This window comes from Mytilus galloprovincialis, chromosome 2, assembly GCF_965363235.1.
Source record: "Mytilus galloprovincialis chromosome 2, xbMytGall1.hap1.1, whole genome shotgun sequence".
In the NCBI taxonomy this organism is placed as follows: Eukaryota; Metazoa; Mollusca; class Bivalvia; order Mytilida; family Mytilidae; genus Mytilus; species Mytilus galloprovincialis.
The window spans coordinates 113462759-113478235 of record NC_134839.1 but is presented as its reverse complement, the minus strand read 5'-3'; the positions used below and the strand labels follow the sequence as shown (position 1 = coordinate 113478235).

The following is a 15477-nucleotide window of genomic DNA, read 5'->3' as shown; positions in this document are numbered from 1 at the left end:
TAACAGGAATTTATTATGAATTGAAATTCTGTATGACCTTAAACTTTACAGTTCATCTGTAGTAACATAAAAATTTCAAAATATAGAAGAAACATGTACAGAAAGAGATTTAAATGCTGAACAAATAAAAAAAAAACAAATAACAAACTTTACTAAATATTTTTTTATACTAAAATTTTTAATACATAAATTATAAACATTTTAGAACTAAATATGAACAAACATTTTGACAAACCTCTGATTCTAGCCATGAATGTTGTGATGTTAGGGATTCTAAGTCAGTATCTTCTTTAACTACAGCAAACTTGTTCTTTACAGATCCATTGAGGAATTTGTTGAGTAACTCCTTCCCCTTGGCTTCACTAATAGCTTTGGCAGACATACTTTACTGCTGGAAAATAATAATGGGGTTGTTAGTTAAATCACCTCCAAATTCAAAAAATATTTCATATTCAATGCTTTAAAGTTCCTGGTATCAAGTATCCTATAACAATGCATTTGTATAACTTTTAAATAATAAATTGAGATATATATATATATATTTATATACTTTATTATTTCTTGGAAGTAGTATAAAAGATAAAGGTTAAATATTCACTCACTGAAGTCTCTACCATTGATTATGGCTGTTTATATCCTAAGATTCTTTTAACATCCTAATTTGACTAAATAAAATCAACTTGTGAAAATGTTTTGCCCACTGCCAGTGAAAATTTGCAGTGTGATAGAAATGTATTTCCATTTAATTTCAGTGATAGACTACTTTGGAATATTGAGTCAATATCAGGAATATGTACTTTAAAAACATTATGACTTGGATAGGAAAATTTCTTTTAAAAATACATTTATAAATAATAAGTTCTCAGAAAAACTTATTAAAATTTTAACATTTTTTCTGTTTTAATAACTGAAGCAATATTATCGAAAGAAGATAATTTTACAGAGATGTTAATACTTTTTAACAGTATTGTTAAAACCAACTAGATTGGCTCTCCAACATATATTTGTCAACATTTTTCACTCATATCAAAATGATTTCATTTTCTTTTTAGAACACACATTAAGAGACTTTAGACTTTTGGTCAATGTGAATGGTTAAAAAACATTGCACAATACAAACACTTGGTATGTTAATAAAACATTGTTATCTGTACATGGTACAAACAGAGAGTTTTCTTCCTGGAAATAAATCAATTCCTAAATCAATATGTAACTGACATTCATATTTGTACATTGCAAAATACAATCAGTCCTAACACAGATTAATATTTTACACCAACCTATATCACAGTATCATGTTATAAGTCAGATATATTGAAGAAACTAACTTATAAACATGATAAACATGATTGAAGACTTTTGTTAAAATGTAATTTTTTAAGTTTCAAATTCAAACTTTTAGAAACAAAATACTGAATATAAAAAGATGTGAAATCTTCCCTTAAAACTGTATTGAACAAATTACAGACCTTAAACTTTTCCTGTACGACTGATATTTTCTGTTGTATGGATAAAACACCTGAGATTGTCTTACCTATAGGCTATACCTATCTGTAATAGTTATCATAGAAAGTACATGTAAACGTTGAACATCTATAAATCAGGTATAAATCAGGTATTCAGCTGGTCAGGGACACTTACATTTTTATTGTTATTTAACCTTGTCAAATAAGTATGATAATTAATGCATCAATCTCTTTATATTGTTCAGGAATATAACCTTGGTTTGATCAAATTGTCAAATGATAAAGAAATCTAACTTTACTTTAATCTTTCCTTTTCCAAGGACATAATAATATAACTAATATACATGATACATGTCCTTGCCTATTCAAATAGTTTGATGTAAATTACTATAAAATCACCCATGCATAATTATTGATATATTTTTGAAAATAATTCTTCTTCTTTATCCAAAAGTTTAAACTACTGTCCAGTACTGATAACTATATCTATTTGGCAATGGAAACAAATAAGCAATAAAACTTTTGTATTTAAACAAACTTTTAGTGACTTCATTAATAAAAGAAATCCCAAGGGTACAAAAGTTACTTCAATTCTTGTGGCATATATATATATGTCTCTGAAAAACGATTCAGGACAAAAAAGGAAGTGGACCGTGAAAATGGGATAAAATCTCTAATTTGGCATTAAAATTAGAAAGATCATATCATATAGGGAACATGTTTGCTAAGTTTCAAGTTGATTGGACTTCAACTTCATCAAAAATTACCTCGACCAAAAACTTTAACCTGAAGCGGAACAGACAGACGGACAAACAGACGGACAAACAAACTAAACAGATGGACACACAGACCAGAAAACATAAATGGGGCATAAAAATGAATAACTGTGACTTTTGCATATTACTAAAAAGTCTTTATTTCATCTTATCTATCTTTTTTATCATATGTACATATGATTATACAATCCAGGATATCTATAACAAAAGAATCAGAATACATCTAAATAACAAAGAATTACTAAGAAAAGAATGTTTCTAATAAATGCATCCTTTAAATCTATTTAAAAACTTATTAGAGCTATAGATCATTCCATACCTGTCTGTAAATGTTGGTGGAAATCCTAACAAAAATCTACTTAAGAGTTAGACTGTTAGACTGTTCAGTTAAACAGAAATGTCACTTCACACTTAACAAATCCATTAGAGATCAATACAGGAAATCAATCTACTATCTCATTCATCTATAAACAGCTGCTGGAGACAATCAGCTGATAAGGGTCAATATCTAGATCATTAATGAGGTTCTGCAAATCCTAGGGGTGGGTCCGTAATCATTTACTTATTACTATTAGGATCAATTTTATAACCTTGAGCTATTATTTGCAAATGATAATTGACAATAAAGACTCATTTAAGATTCAAACCCCTGAAAATATTAAATTCTAAATATAGGAAGTCTTTTGTTTGCAGATGACCTTACAACTCAAATAATTCAGCGCCCTCTATCCACTACTTTTCTCGAATGGAGTGATCGAAGTGATCGTAATATAACGACTGGATTATTCGGGTTAATGACCTTATCATATTATCAAGTTACTGGTTGAGTTTAAATACAAAGAAAATAAAAACAATGATCATTCAGCCAAGAACTTAATGAAAAATAACAAAAATCAAAGTGTGAACTCAACAGATTTATCCTAAAAAGCTAGGAAAGCTCTTTTTTCCAATAAAATCACATGGAGCTTTTTGGGTAAATCTCCCAAAATCCCTCCAATTCTCTAGAACTTATTAAGCCAATTTTGACATGTAATGCAGAAATACATGGATACAGATCATTCTTAGTGTAAAGGCAGACTAAAATCCACAACACAAAGCTATAGAATTCGAAATGTCCTTTATTTGAACACAACTCCTTTTAAAAAGGTTCATGTCAACATCTAAATATATTCTAGGTACTAATAAATTGCACAGCTTGATACAACGGCAGAGGTCCAACCCTGAACCGTTGGGACAAAAATGGACACAATATTCGCGCTTGATACAGGTCTGAATTTGGATTGTAATTAAATATTTGACACATAATAGGTTTCTGACACAGAATAACTGTAGTCAAAGAACTTAGAATTGGTTATATGATTTGAATTTATACTAAAATTTTTGCTTTAGTGCAACACAATGCTGTTGCGAATTGCCCCCTCCCAAAAATAAAAATAAATCCCCCCTTTTTTTATTTTGTGAAATACACTATGTTGCATATTGACCCCAACCTGAAAAAAAAATGTATTGCCCCCCATTTTTTTTTGTTAATGGAGAAATTTTCTTTTTAATTTCTGAAAAATCCCTCCCACCCAATTTTTTTCTCCTCCCCTACCCTTTTACCCCAAAAAATCTTTTAGACAAAACAATATTTTTGGGACACAGGTTTAAAAAATGAAGCATCCAGCTAGATTTTCGTGCGTTCAGGACACGTATACACATCTTAAAGAGAACCCTGCTTAACTCTTTCTCACGAGACCAGCCATTTAATTATTCTTGTCAGGACTTGATGTTCAACCATGTATATGTCTTTAAATAAACATCTTCTTCATATTTACATGGTTTTATAGTTTATCTAATATCCCAGAACTAGGACAGACAATGGGAAGACAGCAAAGCCAGTGGAAATTTCACTCCCGTTACACTACGAACGATTCAGACATCAAAGGTAGGAGAGTAACACACCATTGTGTCAGACAAGTCAATATGGCAGTTCCGGGATACCATTTTTATTTGAATCTGTCATGTGACTTCCATCACTACATGACCAAAATGTATGCATCATCACTTCCAACACATGTTGAGCAAATGGATCAAAAAGTTTGATTTTAAACTGCACAAAATATTTGGAAAATTAAGATATAATAAGATGGTCACCCTCCCTCATACTTACGAAAAATCAAGATAACATACATTGTATACTCAACGAACATAAATTATTTATATAAAATTGAGAATGGAAATGGGGAATGTATCAAAAAGACAACAACTTGACCATAGAATAGACAACAGCAGGTCACCAATAGGTCTTATAGTAAATGACGTCATAAAGGTGTGCGAAATGGACAATCTTTTCCCGTGAAAGAATTACCAGAAACAAGGTATTGTGTATATAAATCAATTTTGATTCACAGCAGAACAAGTTTTAGTTGAGTTGACAACCAACAAATTGTAATAAAACAAATTTCGAGACCAGGTGACTTTTTTTCAGAAATAGAAGTACCTTGTGTTATATACATGTATCCTCGTGTGATGTGTTTTAGTACTAATAACAATTTTCACTGCTTACGGTTTTAACAGTTGAGTTTTTATTCACTTGTGAGCTCAAATTTTGAAAGCATGTTCTGTCGAATGTTTTTAGGTATTTAAATTTTTTTGTCAAGGCTCACTACGATTTTTTACTGTTTCCGATTATTTTGTGAAAATCATATGTCCAAAAACAGCGCCATATGCTTTCATTTTGACACCAGGTTTCTACTAAAGACATTATTTTGGGGAATTTAAAATGCAATTTTCAAAATTTATGATTAAATGTGAAAAGCTAAGACTGTTATAAAGGATATATATAAAAAAAAAATTGCCAATAGAATATTAAATGAATGGAGTTTGAACAACCATTTTATATACATGATATAAGAACCCTGTTAATTTTAATTCGCTGGTTTGTAATTAAAACGGTCAAAAAAAGTATGACAGTCACATGTCTTGAAGATCCGGTGTCTAACGGTCTAAAAACATACCTGGACTTTATTTTAACCCTTCAGAAATTTTTTCAACACCTATTCTAGTGATGGATATTTTTGACATTAAATAAAAATGACAAATACATGTGGGTCAGTTTTATAAAAGACAGTGTCTGCGTGTACCCGGGTACGAATAGTCATATTGCCGTTCGTAGGCTACGCATACCCACATCTGGTTTTACAATAAAATGGCACGGGATCGAGGAAGGAAACGTGAAATATGTAGGAAATTTGTCGCAATTAGTGAATAAATTGATTAAAACTACTCATAAGCATGATAAGTTTTATAAATATTTATAAACATGATAAATAAATATATAGGTAAGACAGCAACCATTTGATTTTCTGGGGGCGGCTATGGATTTTTTTTCTGGACAAACTTTATTTTTCGCCTGGGGCGAAAAACAATCTAATTTTTTCGCGACAAGTCGCAAAACAATTTTTTTCTTTCAATTTTAGCATTACATAGTGGCAGCTGAGGGGGAAACAAACAATTTTTTTTTCTCAGAATCACAAAACAAATTATGTTTTTCTCCAAAAACTTGAAACCAAACTTTTTTTTCCAAAAAAATCAATAGAGCCCCCCCCCCAGAAAATCAAATGGTTGCTGCCTAAGTGAACAGTTTTTCTCAATTAAAAAATATTCTTAAATCGGAGGAGCGTGATATGATACATGTGGGGAAGACATTCACTCAAAGTTATCATAAATTGAAACAAATTGTTCCAAACTATGAGCATGATCATGATGAGTTGATTAATTTTATAAATTGTATAAAAGAAACTCAGAGGAGAAAAGAAGAAATGGAAACACAAAAATTAAAGGGGGATTTAAGATTTAACATATTAATAAATTTTTCCTGTATTCATGGAGGCAAAAAATTCAAAACAAATTCGACAGGAAAAAAAACTAATATAAGGTATTTGTTTTAAATTGTAGTTTTAAATCAAATTTGCCGCGTTTCATTCATTAGTCAATTTTTTGTTATGTCAAATACTTCTTGTTTTTCTATTGTCAATGATTGTAAGCTGTTCATGATTTAAAGGATATCTCACTTTCAGTACTTTCCAAATAGAATATCCTTTCCACTTTAGACTTGAAATGTGGATCAGCCTGATCATATGAAAACATATGACATACGAAAACAGCTGAAGGATGTACACCTACGGGTGCGGGAGTTTCTCGCTACATTGCCTTGAAGACCCATTGGTGGCCTTCGGCTGTTGTCTGCTCTATGGTCGGGTTGTTGTCACTCTGACACATTCCCCATTTCCTTTCTCAATTTTATATGACACGACGATAGTAATATAAAATCTTGAGACAAGTGCTTGTACCTTAATACACCTTATCTTCTTCTTCTTCCGAATACGGGAGTAGACTCCTAGGTAGGAGTGTAAAACTTCCCGGAACTTGTGTGCTATGTACATATGGACTTAATTTAAAAATAATATGACAAGAAAAATCGTTATCAATAACATATATACATTATGTACAGTGGCTTTAAAGTTTAATAAGTTGCTGTGTTAATACACCTTATCGCTATTTGTCCGCCATTGCTGGAAATCACACAGGTTCCCGTAAAATTTTGACGTCATAAAACAAAATATCTGACGCCACAATGGAAAAGTGATTGTTGTTGACGTCAAAAGTTCAAGGTCGGGTCAGCCGGGATTAGCGATAAGGTGTATTTGTGATTTTACAGTAAAAAAAAATAATGCATGCTGCATTTAAAATTAAAGTTGAAATAACAATGCCTCACCTGTGCGACTTGAATATCTTTTAAGTGAAAAACTTACTCCAAATATATATAGATATATGAAACTGCAAATCAGGTATGATCATACGATATCACACCACCCGGCATTCGTGCGTCGCCAACAACGCGCCGGAAGTGCAATTTGTCCAAATTAGAGGGGTTTTATTGACTGTTAGAAACTAAACATAACAATTTCATGTATTATATACCTATAAAATACTTTAAAACGTTCTGGTACCAACTGTCAAAGGAAAATTATCCCACACAAGTCAAATAAAATTAACACATTTGACATTACCTTCGTAGAAAAGCGGAAGTAATTTTCTTACGCTGTTGTACAACTCGGCCTAAAACAAACTCGACCTTAAACAAACAAACTTGATACAAGGACAATACAACCAATCGATGCACTGACAGGAAAATACAACCAATCACTTTGCCAGGACGATAAAATCAATCGACAGAGCCCATCAATGTAGTGCCAGGACAATGCAACCAATTGACAGAGCTTATCGATGCACTAGTCCAGCCCTAGCCTCAGTGACTCATTTTTTTTTTTTTTTTTTTTTGTTGTCACTGATAATACAACCAATCGACAGAGCCAATTAATGCACTGACAGGACAATAAAACCAATCGACAGAGCTAGGACAATACAACCAATCGATAGAGCCAGGACAATACAACCAATCGACAGAGCCAATAGTACACTACCAGAACAATATAACCAATTGACAGAGCAATTCAAAACTGCCAGAACAAAAAATCGTACAAACACGATGTAATGAAAGGATAATACAACCAATCGATACACTGCCAGGAAAATACAACCAATCCCATTGCCAGGACGATACAACCAATCGACAGAGTAAATCAATGCCCTGCCAGGACATAACAACTAATCGATAGAGCTTATCGATGCACAGCCAAGACAATGCCACCAATCGACAGTGTAAGTGATGTACTGTCAAAACAATACAACCAATCGACAAAGCCAATCGATGCACTGCCAGGATAATACAACCAATCGACATAGCCAATCGAGGCACTGCCAAAACAATCAAACCAATCAACAGAGCTAATCGAGGCACTGCCAAGACAATACAACCAATGGACAGAGCCAATCGATGAAACTGCCAGGATAATACAATCATTCAACATAACCAATCGATGTACTGCCAGGACATAACAACCAATCGATGCACTGCCAAGACAATACAACCAATCGACAGAGCCAATAGATATCCTGTTAGAACAATACAACCAATCGACAGAGTCAATCGATGTACTGCCAGAACAATACATCCAATTGACATAACAAATCGTTCCACTGCCAGGCCAATACAACCAATCAACATAACCAATGGATGAGCTGCCAGGGCAATACAAACAATCGACAGAGTTAATTGATGCAATGTCAGGACAATACAACCAATCGACCAAGTCAATCAATGCACTACCAGGACTTTACAACAAATTTACATAACCAATCGATGCACTGCCAGGATAATACAATCAATCAACACAACCAATCGATGCACTGCCAGGATAATACAATCAATCAACATAACCAATCGATGTTCTGCCAGGATAATACAATCAATCGACAGAGCCAATAGATACCCTGTTAGAACAATACCATCATTCGACATAACAAATCGTTACACTGCAAGGACAATACAAAAAAATTACATAACCAATCGATGCACTGCCAGGATAATACAATCAATCGACATAACCAATCGATGTACTGCTGGGTATCGGGATCGTTCGCCCTGATTACATGTTCGCCCTAGGTTCGTTCGCACTGAGTTTGTTCGCCCTGGTAATCCGTTCGCCCTGGGTTTGTTCGCCCTATTTTCATTTATGATATGTATATATGTTACATTAATGAAAGAAATATATATTTATATATATTAAAATTTATGTATATCTATTAACAGTTAAATACAGAATATTAATTAAATAAAATTCATGGCTGCATTGTTACACTTTATTTTATAATTACTTTAATTACTGTTGATTGAATTTTTATTGCTGATTACTGAGGTATAATTTGAAATCTTTGATATCACTGATTGGTATATGAATTGCCTTTGATGGATTAATAATGAAAATAACATTTCTCTCAAATAAAATAGTCAGTTTGAATGGGTAAAAACACTGATGTACAAATTGTAGACCGACTTCAACATATTTAATTAAATACACACAACACAACACTATACTAAAGATCACTAAAAAAAGAAAAATCGTAAATATTCGGCGAAATTGTAGACTGACTTCTTCAACATATTTAATTAAATACACACAACACAACACTATAGTCTATACTAAAAAAGAAAAATCGTAAATATTCGGCGAAATTGTAGACTGACTTCTTCAACATATTTAATTAAATACACACAACACAACACTATAGTCTATACTAAAAAAGAAAAATCGTAAATATTCGGCGAAATTGTAGACTGACTTCTTCAACATATTCAATTGAATACACACAACACAACACTATAATAAAAAATAACTAGAGGCTCTAAAGAGCCTGTGTCGCTCACCTTGGTCTATGTGCATATTAAACAAAGGACACAAATGGATTCATGACAAAATTGTATTTTGGTGATGGTGATGTGTTTGAAGTTCTTACTTTACTGAACGATTTTGCTTCTTACAATTATATCTATAATGAACTTTGCCCATTAGTAACAGAGAACTATATTTGGTAAAAATTTACATAAATTTACCAAATTAATGAAAATTGTTAAAAATTGACTATAAAGGGCAATAACTCCTTAAGGGGTCAATTGACCATTTAGGTCATGTTGACTTATTTGTAGATCTTACTTTGCTGAACATTATTGCTGTTTACAGTTTATCGCTATCTATAATAGTATTCAAGATAACCAAAAACGGCAAAATTTCTTTAAAAATTACCAATTGGAGGGCAGCAACCCAACAACCAGTTGTCCAATTCATCTGAAAAATTCAGGGCAGATAGATATTGACTTGATTAACAATTTAACTTCTTGTCAGATTTGCTCTAGATGCTTTGGTTTCATAGTTATAAGCCAAAAACTGCATTTTACCCCTATGTTCTATTTTTAGCCGTGGCGGCCATCTTGGTTGAATGGCCAGGTCATCGGACACATTTTTCAAACTAGATACCCCAAAGATGATTGTGGCCTAGTAGTTTCAGTGGAGATTTTGTAAAAGATTACTTAGATTTATGAAAAATGGTTAAAGATTGACTATAAAGGGCAATAACTCCTAAAGGAGTCAACTGACCATTTTGGTCATGTTGACTTATTTGTAGATCTTACTTTGCTGAACATTATTGCTGTAAACAATTTATCTCTATCTATAATAATATTCAAGATAATAACCAAAAACAGCAAAATTTCCTCAAAATTACCAATTCAGGGGCAGCAACCCAACAACCAATTGACCGATTCATCTGAAAATTTCAGGGCAGATAGATCTTGACCTGATAAACATTTTTATCCCATGTCAGATTTCCTCAAAATGCTTTGGTTTTTGAGTTATAAGCCAAAAACTGCATTTTACTCCTATGTTTTATTTTTAGCGGTGGCGGCCATCTTGGTTGGTTGACCAGGTCACGCCACACATTTTTTAAACTAGATACCCCAAAGATGATTGTGGCCAAGTTTGGATTAATTTGGCCCAGTAGTTTCAGAGGAGAAGATTTTTGTAAAAGATTACTTTAATTTACAAAAAATGGTTAAAAATTGACTATAAAGGGCAATAACTCCTAAACGGGTCAACTGACCATTTTGGTCATGTTGACTTATTTGTAGATCTTACTTTGCTGAACATTATTGCTGTTTACAGTTTATCTCTATCTATAATAATATTCAAGATAATAACCAAAAACAGCAAAATTTCCTCAAAATTACCAATTCAGGGGCAGCAACCCAACAACCGATTGACCGATTCATCTGAAAATTTCAGGGCAGATAGATTTTGACCTGATAAACATTTTTATCCCATGTCAGATTTCCTCAAAATGCTTTGGTTTTTGAGTTATAAGCCAAAAACTGCATTTTACCCCTTTGTTCTATTTTTAGCCGTGGCGGCCGTCTTGGTTGGTTGACCAGGTCATGCCACACATTTTTTAAACTAGATACCCCAAAGATGATTGTGGCCAAGTTTGGATTAATTTAGCCCAGTAGTTTCAGAGGAGAAGATTTTTGTAAAAGATTACTTTAATTAACGAAAAATGGTTAAAAATTGACTATAAAGGGCAATAACTCCTAAACGGGTCAACTGACCATTTTGGTCATGTTGACTTATTTGTAGATCTTACTTTGCTGAACATTATTGCTGTTTACAGTTTATCTCTATCTATAATAATATTCAAGATAATAACCAAAAACAGCAAAATTTCCTCAAAATTACCAATTCAGGGGCAGCAACCCAACAACCGATTGACCGATTCATCTGAAAATTTCAGGGCAGATAGATCTTGACCTGATAAACATTTTTACCCCATGTCAGATTTGCTCTAAATGCTTTGGTTTTTGAGTTATAAGCCAAAAACTGCATTTTACCCCTATGTTCTATTTTTAGCCGTGGCGGCCATCTTGGTTGGTTGACCGGGTCACGCCACACATTTTTTAAACTAGATACCCCAATCATGATTGTGGCCAAGTTTGGTTTGATTTGGCCCAGTAGTTTCAGAGGAGAAGATTTTTGTAAAAGTTAACGACGACGGACGACGACGACGACGACGGACGACGACGGACGACGGACGCCAAGTGATGAGAAAAGCTCACTTGGCCCTTCGGGCCAGGTGAGCTAAAAATCAGGGCGAACATACCCGGGGCGAACAGGTATCAGGGCGAACGGTCTCAGGGCGAAACGAAACTAGGGCGAACAGTAACTAGGGCGAACCGAAATCAGGGCGGACGGACCCGGATTCTTACTGCTAGGGGACAATAAAACTAGTAGATGCACTGCCAGGACAATCCAACCAATCGACATAACTAATCAATGCAATACCAGGACAATGCAATACAACCAATCAACAGAACCAATCGATGCAATGCTAGGACGATACAACCAATCGACATAGCCAACCGATGCTCTGTCGTGACAATTAAACCAATCTATGTATTGCCAGATAATACAACCAATCGCCAGAATCAAACGATGCAGTGTCAGAACAATACGACATATCGACAGAGCAAATCAATGCATTGCAAGAACGACAAAGCAATCGACAGAGCTAATCGATGCACTGCCAGGATAATCTAACCAATCGACATAACCAATCGATGCACTACCAGGAATATACAACAAATTTACATAACCAAATCTGCCATGACAATACAACCAATCGACAAAGTTAATCGATATACTGCTAGGACAATACTGTTACAATTAATTTTCTCACAGACAATCGAATATATACTATATATGTTAAGTGCATCAATACAATACAATACACATACGTTTATTACTGAGGTTTATTATAGTGACATTGTGTATAACATTTGAAATCGTTTAATAAAATTACATCTGGCCCAATGGACCTATAAGTCTAACCCTAATTAACGCACTCCAAAGACAAAACAAACTGTATCTAACAAATCATGATTATGCTAACCGTCGATGTTGCTCAAGAATACTAATAACCGTTACTATCGAAAGGTTATTATTTTTATCAAAGAACAAGTGTGGACACAGATGAGTGTGGATAGTATGTATGGATGTTTGACAGTGTCTTATGACAAAATGAGTTCTATGTTTTTTCTATATGGTGTTATTAACTATGTTGCACGATGACAACCAATCTGAGCATTATGAGTGTTATTTATTAAATTTTTTATGCCCCCACCTACAATAGTAGATAGGCATTATGTTTTCTGGTCTGTGGGTCCGTTCGTTCGTTTGTCCCGCTTTAGGTTAAAGTTTTTGGTCAAGGTAGTTTTTGATGAAGCTGAAGTCCAATCAACTCGAAACTTAGTACACATGTTCATTATGATATGATCTTTCTAATTTTAAAGCCAAATTAGACTTTTGACCCCAATTTCACGGTCCATTGAACATAGAAAATGGAAGTGGGAGTTTCAGGTTAAAGTTTTTGGTCAAAGTAGTTTTTGATGAAGCTGAATTCCAATCAACTTGAAACTTACTACACTTGTTGCATATGATATGATCTTTCTAATTTCAAAACTCATAACTGCTCCAAAAGTAATCTGATAGAATTTCAAGCATTTTAAGCCAATATTATCAACATCTACTAATGAGTCTTAATATGTCTACATATCTAAAAAGTCATAGTATTCAAAAGGTAATGCAAAATTATTCCTTTTCATTTTTTTTGTTATATGGATACACATTTGAGTGATACATGTACCAATACAATATATGTTGTGGTATGAAAGTGCAGTAATTAGCATTTACTGTAACTATGTTAATTCACACAAATTGAAAAATAAACAAATGAATGGACCAGATGCTCCGCAGAGCCCAGCTTTATACGACTGCAGAGGTCGAAGCCTGAACAGTTGGGGCTAGTATTGACACAACATTCAAGCTGGAAACAGCTCTGAGTTTGAATTGTGATTAAATAGATGACACAGCTTAGGTTTCTGACACAGAATGAATGTGGTCTAATGAACTTAAATATTTGTTTTGCTTTTGTGTTAGGAGCAATTCACTATGCTGCTGAATATTAATCCTTTCAAACAAAAATATCTAAAGAAATTTTCTTTTTAATTTCTGAAATGAGAAACATTTAGAGGAGACAAACTTCAGTTAAGAGATCAGAAACTAAAAAAATGTATAATTTTTCCATTTGTAAAAGGGCATACCCTAGAAAGTGCTTGCAATCACTGAATGGTTATTAATGACTGCTTTAATTTATCAGTTGGTAATAAAGTGAATATTGCATTGTATATTGTATAATTGATTTAAGTTGACTGAACAAAGAAAGATAACTCCAATTTTCAAAGAAGATTTCATAAAGCATTGGTATTAGGTAATTCAAGAACCATTCTGGACAAACTCCAATTAAGGGTCTTGAATTTACAAAAATGTTTGTTTTTGGTCCGTAATTATTAGACTGTTTGTCCCATAACCCACACAATATATCCGAACCTTCTACTTATGGTATTAAACATTGTGGTACAATTTCAGAACAATTGAAATACTTATACACAACTTTTTAAACCGACACTAGATTAAAGCTTGTTTTGGGCACCTTTGTACCCCTTATTCCTAAACCTTAGGGACCATAACCCCCAAAATCAATCCCAAGCTTCCTTTTGTGGTTATAAACGTTGTGTTATAATTTTGTTGATTTCTGTTGACTTATAATAAAGTTATTATCCAGAAACCATCTTTCGGACAGGATACCAATTTACGACCCCAAATTTTTTGTGGTTGTATAAAAATGTTGAACATGTGCAATGAAGTATAGTTTTAGAAATCGATAAGGGAGCTACCATTTGATTTTTATGGGGGGGGGGGCTAGGATGAAAAATTTTGTCCTGCCTTTTTTTTTAGTCTATTCGGTCCTGCCTCTTTTTTTCTTAGCTTATCCTGACTTTTTTACAACAATTGTCATCCTGCCTTTTTTTTTTTTGCCAAGTTACTCATCCTGCCTTTTTTTTTTACTCAAAATCCTGTCCTGCCTTTTTTTCAAATTTCATCCTAGCTCCCCCCATAAAAATCAAATGGTAGCTCCCTTAGACTGGATCTATAGGCCTTATAATTTTTTTCCCTCCTAATTGAAGGACCGTTTACACTCAGGGCCGAGTCATCAGCAGGCAATACAGATGTATTAAAACAACCTAGCATCATATTGCTAGTAGTGGGAGTAGCATTGTCCGGTAAATTTGTTCCCACTTTTTTTTATAAAATGTATGGTTCAAATCAAAATAGAATGCTTTTATCTCCTGAATACTTACATTGTACATAGAGATGATACTACTTTGACAAATCCTTGTCCATTAGAGTTGTCTGTCAAATCTTAATTTCACAAAGAATGAATTGCATAACAATGAACTGAGCTCAAAGCAAAGTACTTTAATAATACACTTAGACAAAGAGCTAAATCCAGTGATATACTTTGTACTACAGGTCCTTCATGACCATCCATCCACCCAAACCATATCTCAATAACATTCCATACTACATGATTGGATTCAGAAGTCCTGAAAAAGACATGACTTTTTTTATCTTGTTTTAAGTATATATGCACAGGTTAAACCTTTATTGTGGATATAATCATTCAGTATCTAGCAACTATCAATTTGCTTCATGCACATATTGATATAGGTTGATTGCTCCTCTGTTGGAAATTAGAACACACCTCCATCTAATTTTAGTCAACTGACGAAGAAAAATTCAAAACTATATAAAATGTTATCTAAGACTTGTCAGTGTCTATTTCCTTTGCCACTGAATAAGATTCCATATTTACAACCAATGAAAATCAAATATCCCTCTAATAGA

General features: G+C 33.4%; 1 protein-coding gene across 4 annotated transcripts in view; it reads right to left on the bottom strand.

The window, feature by feature from the left end:
• Positions 1–7332, bottom strand: part of LOC143065444 (ATP-citrate synthase-like) — a 52810-nt gene extending 45478 nt beyond the window's left edge. For 2 of the 4 annotated variants that reach the window (XM_076239015.1, XM_076239019.1), the window contains exons 1-2: positions 7002–7143; positions 236–391 (exon numbers count right to left, since the gene is read on the bottom strand). In XM_076239015.1, the coding sequence (XP_076095130.1) occupies positions 236–382 (147 nt within the window). In that variant the 5' untranslated portion in view covers positions 383–391; positions 7002–7143. Of the gene's footprint in view, positions 1–235; positions 392–2561; positions 2657–7001; positions 7144–7207 lie in introns of those variants that run through there. The other 2 variants (XM_076239017.1, XM_076239018.1) reach the window with 2 other exon arrangements.
• Between the last annotated feature and the right edge of the window lie 8145 nt (positions 7333–15477).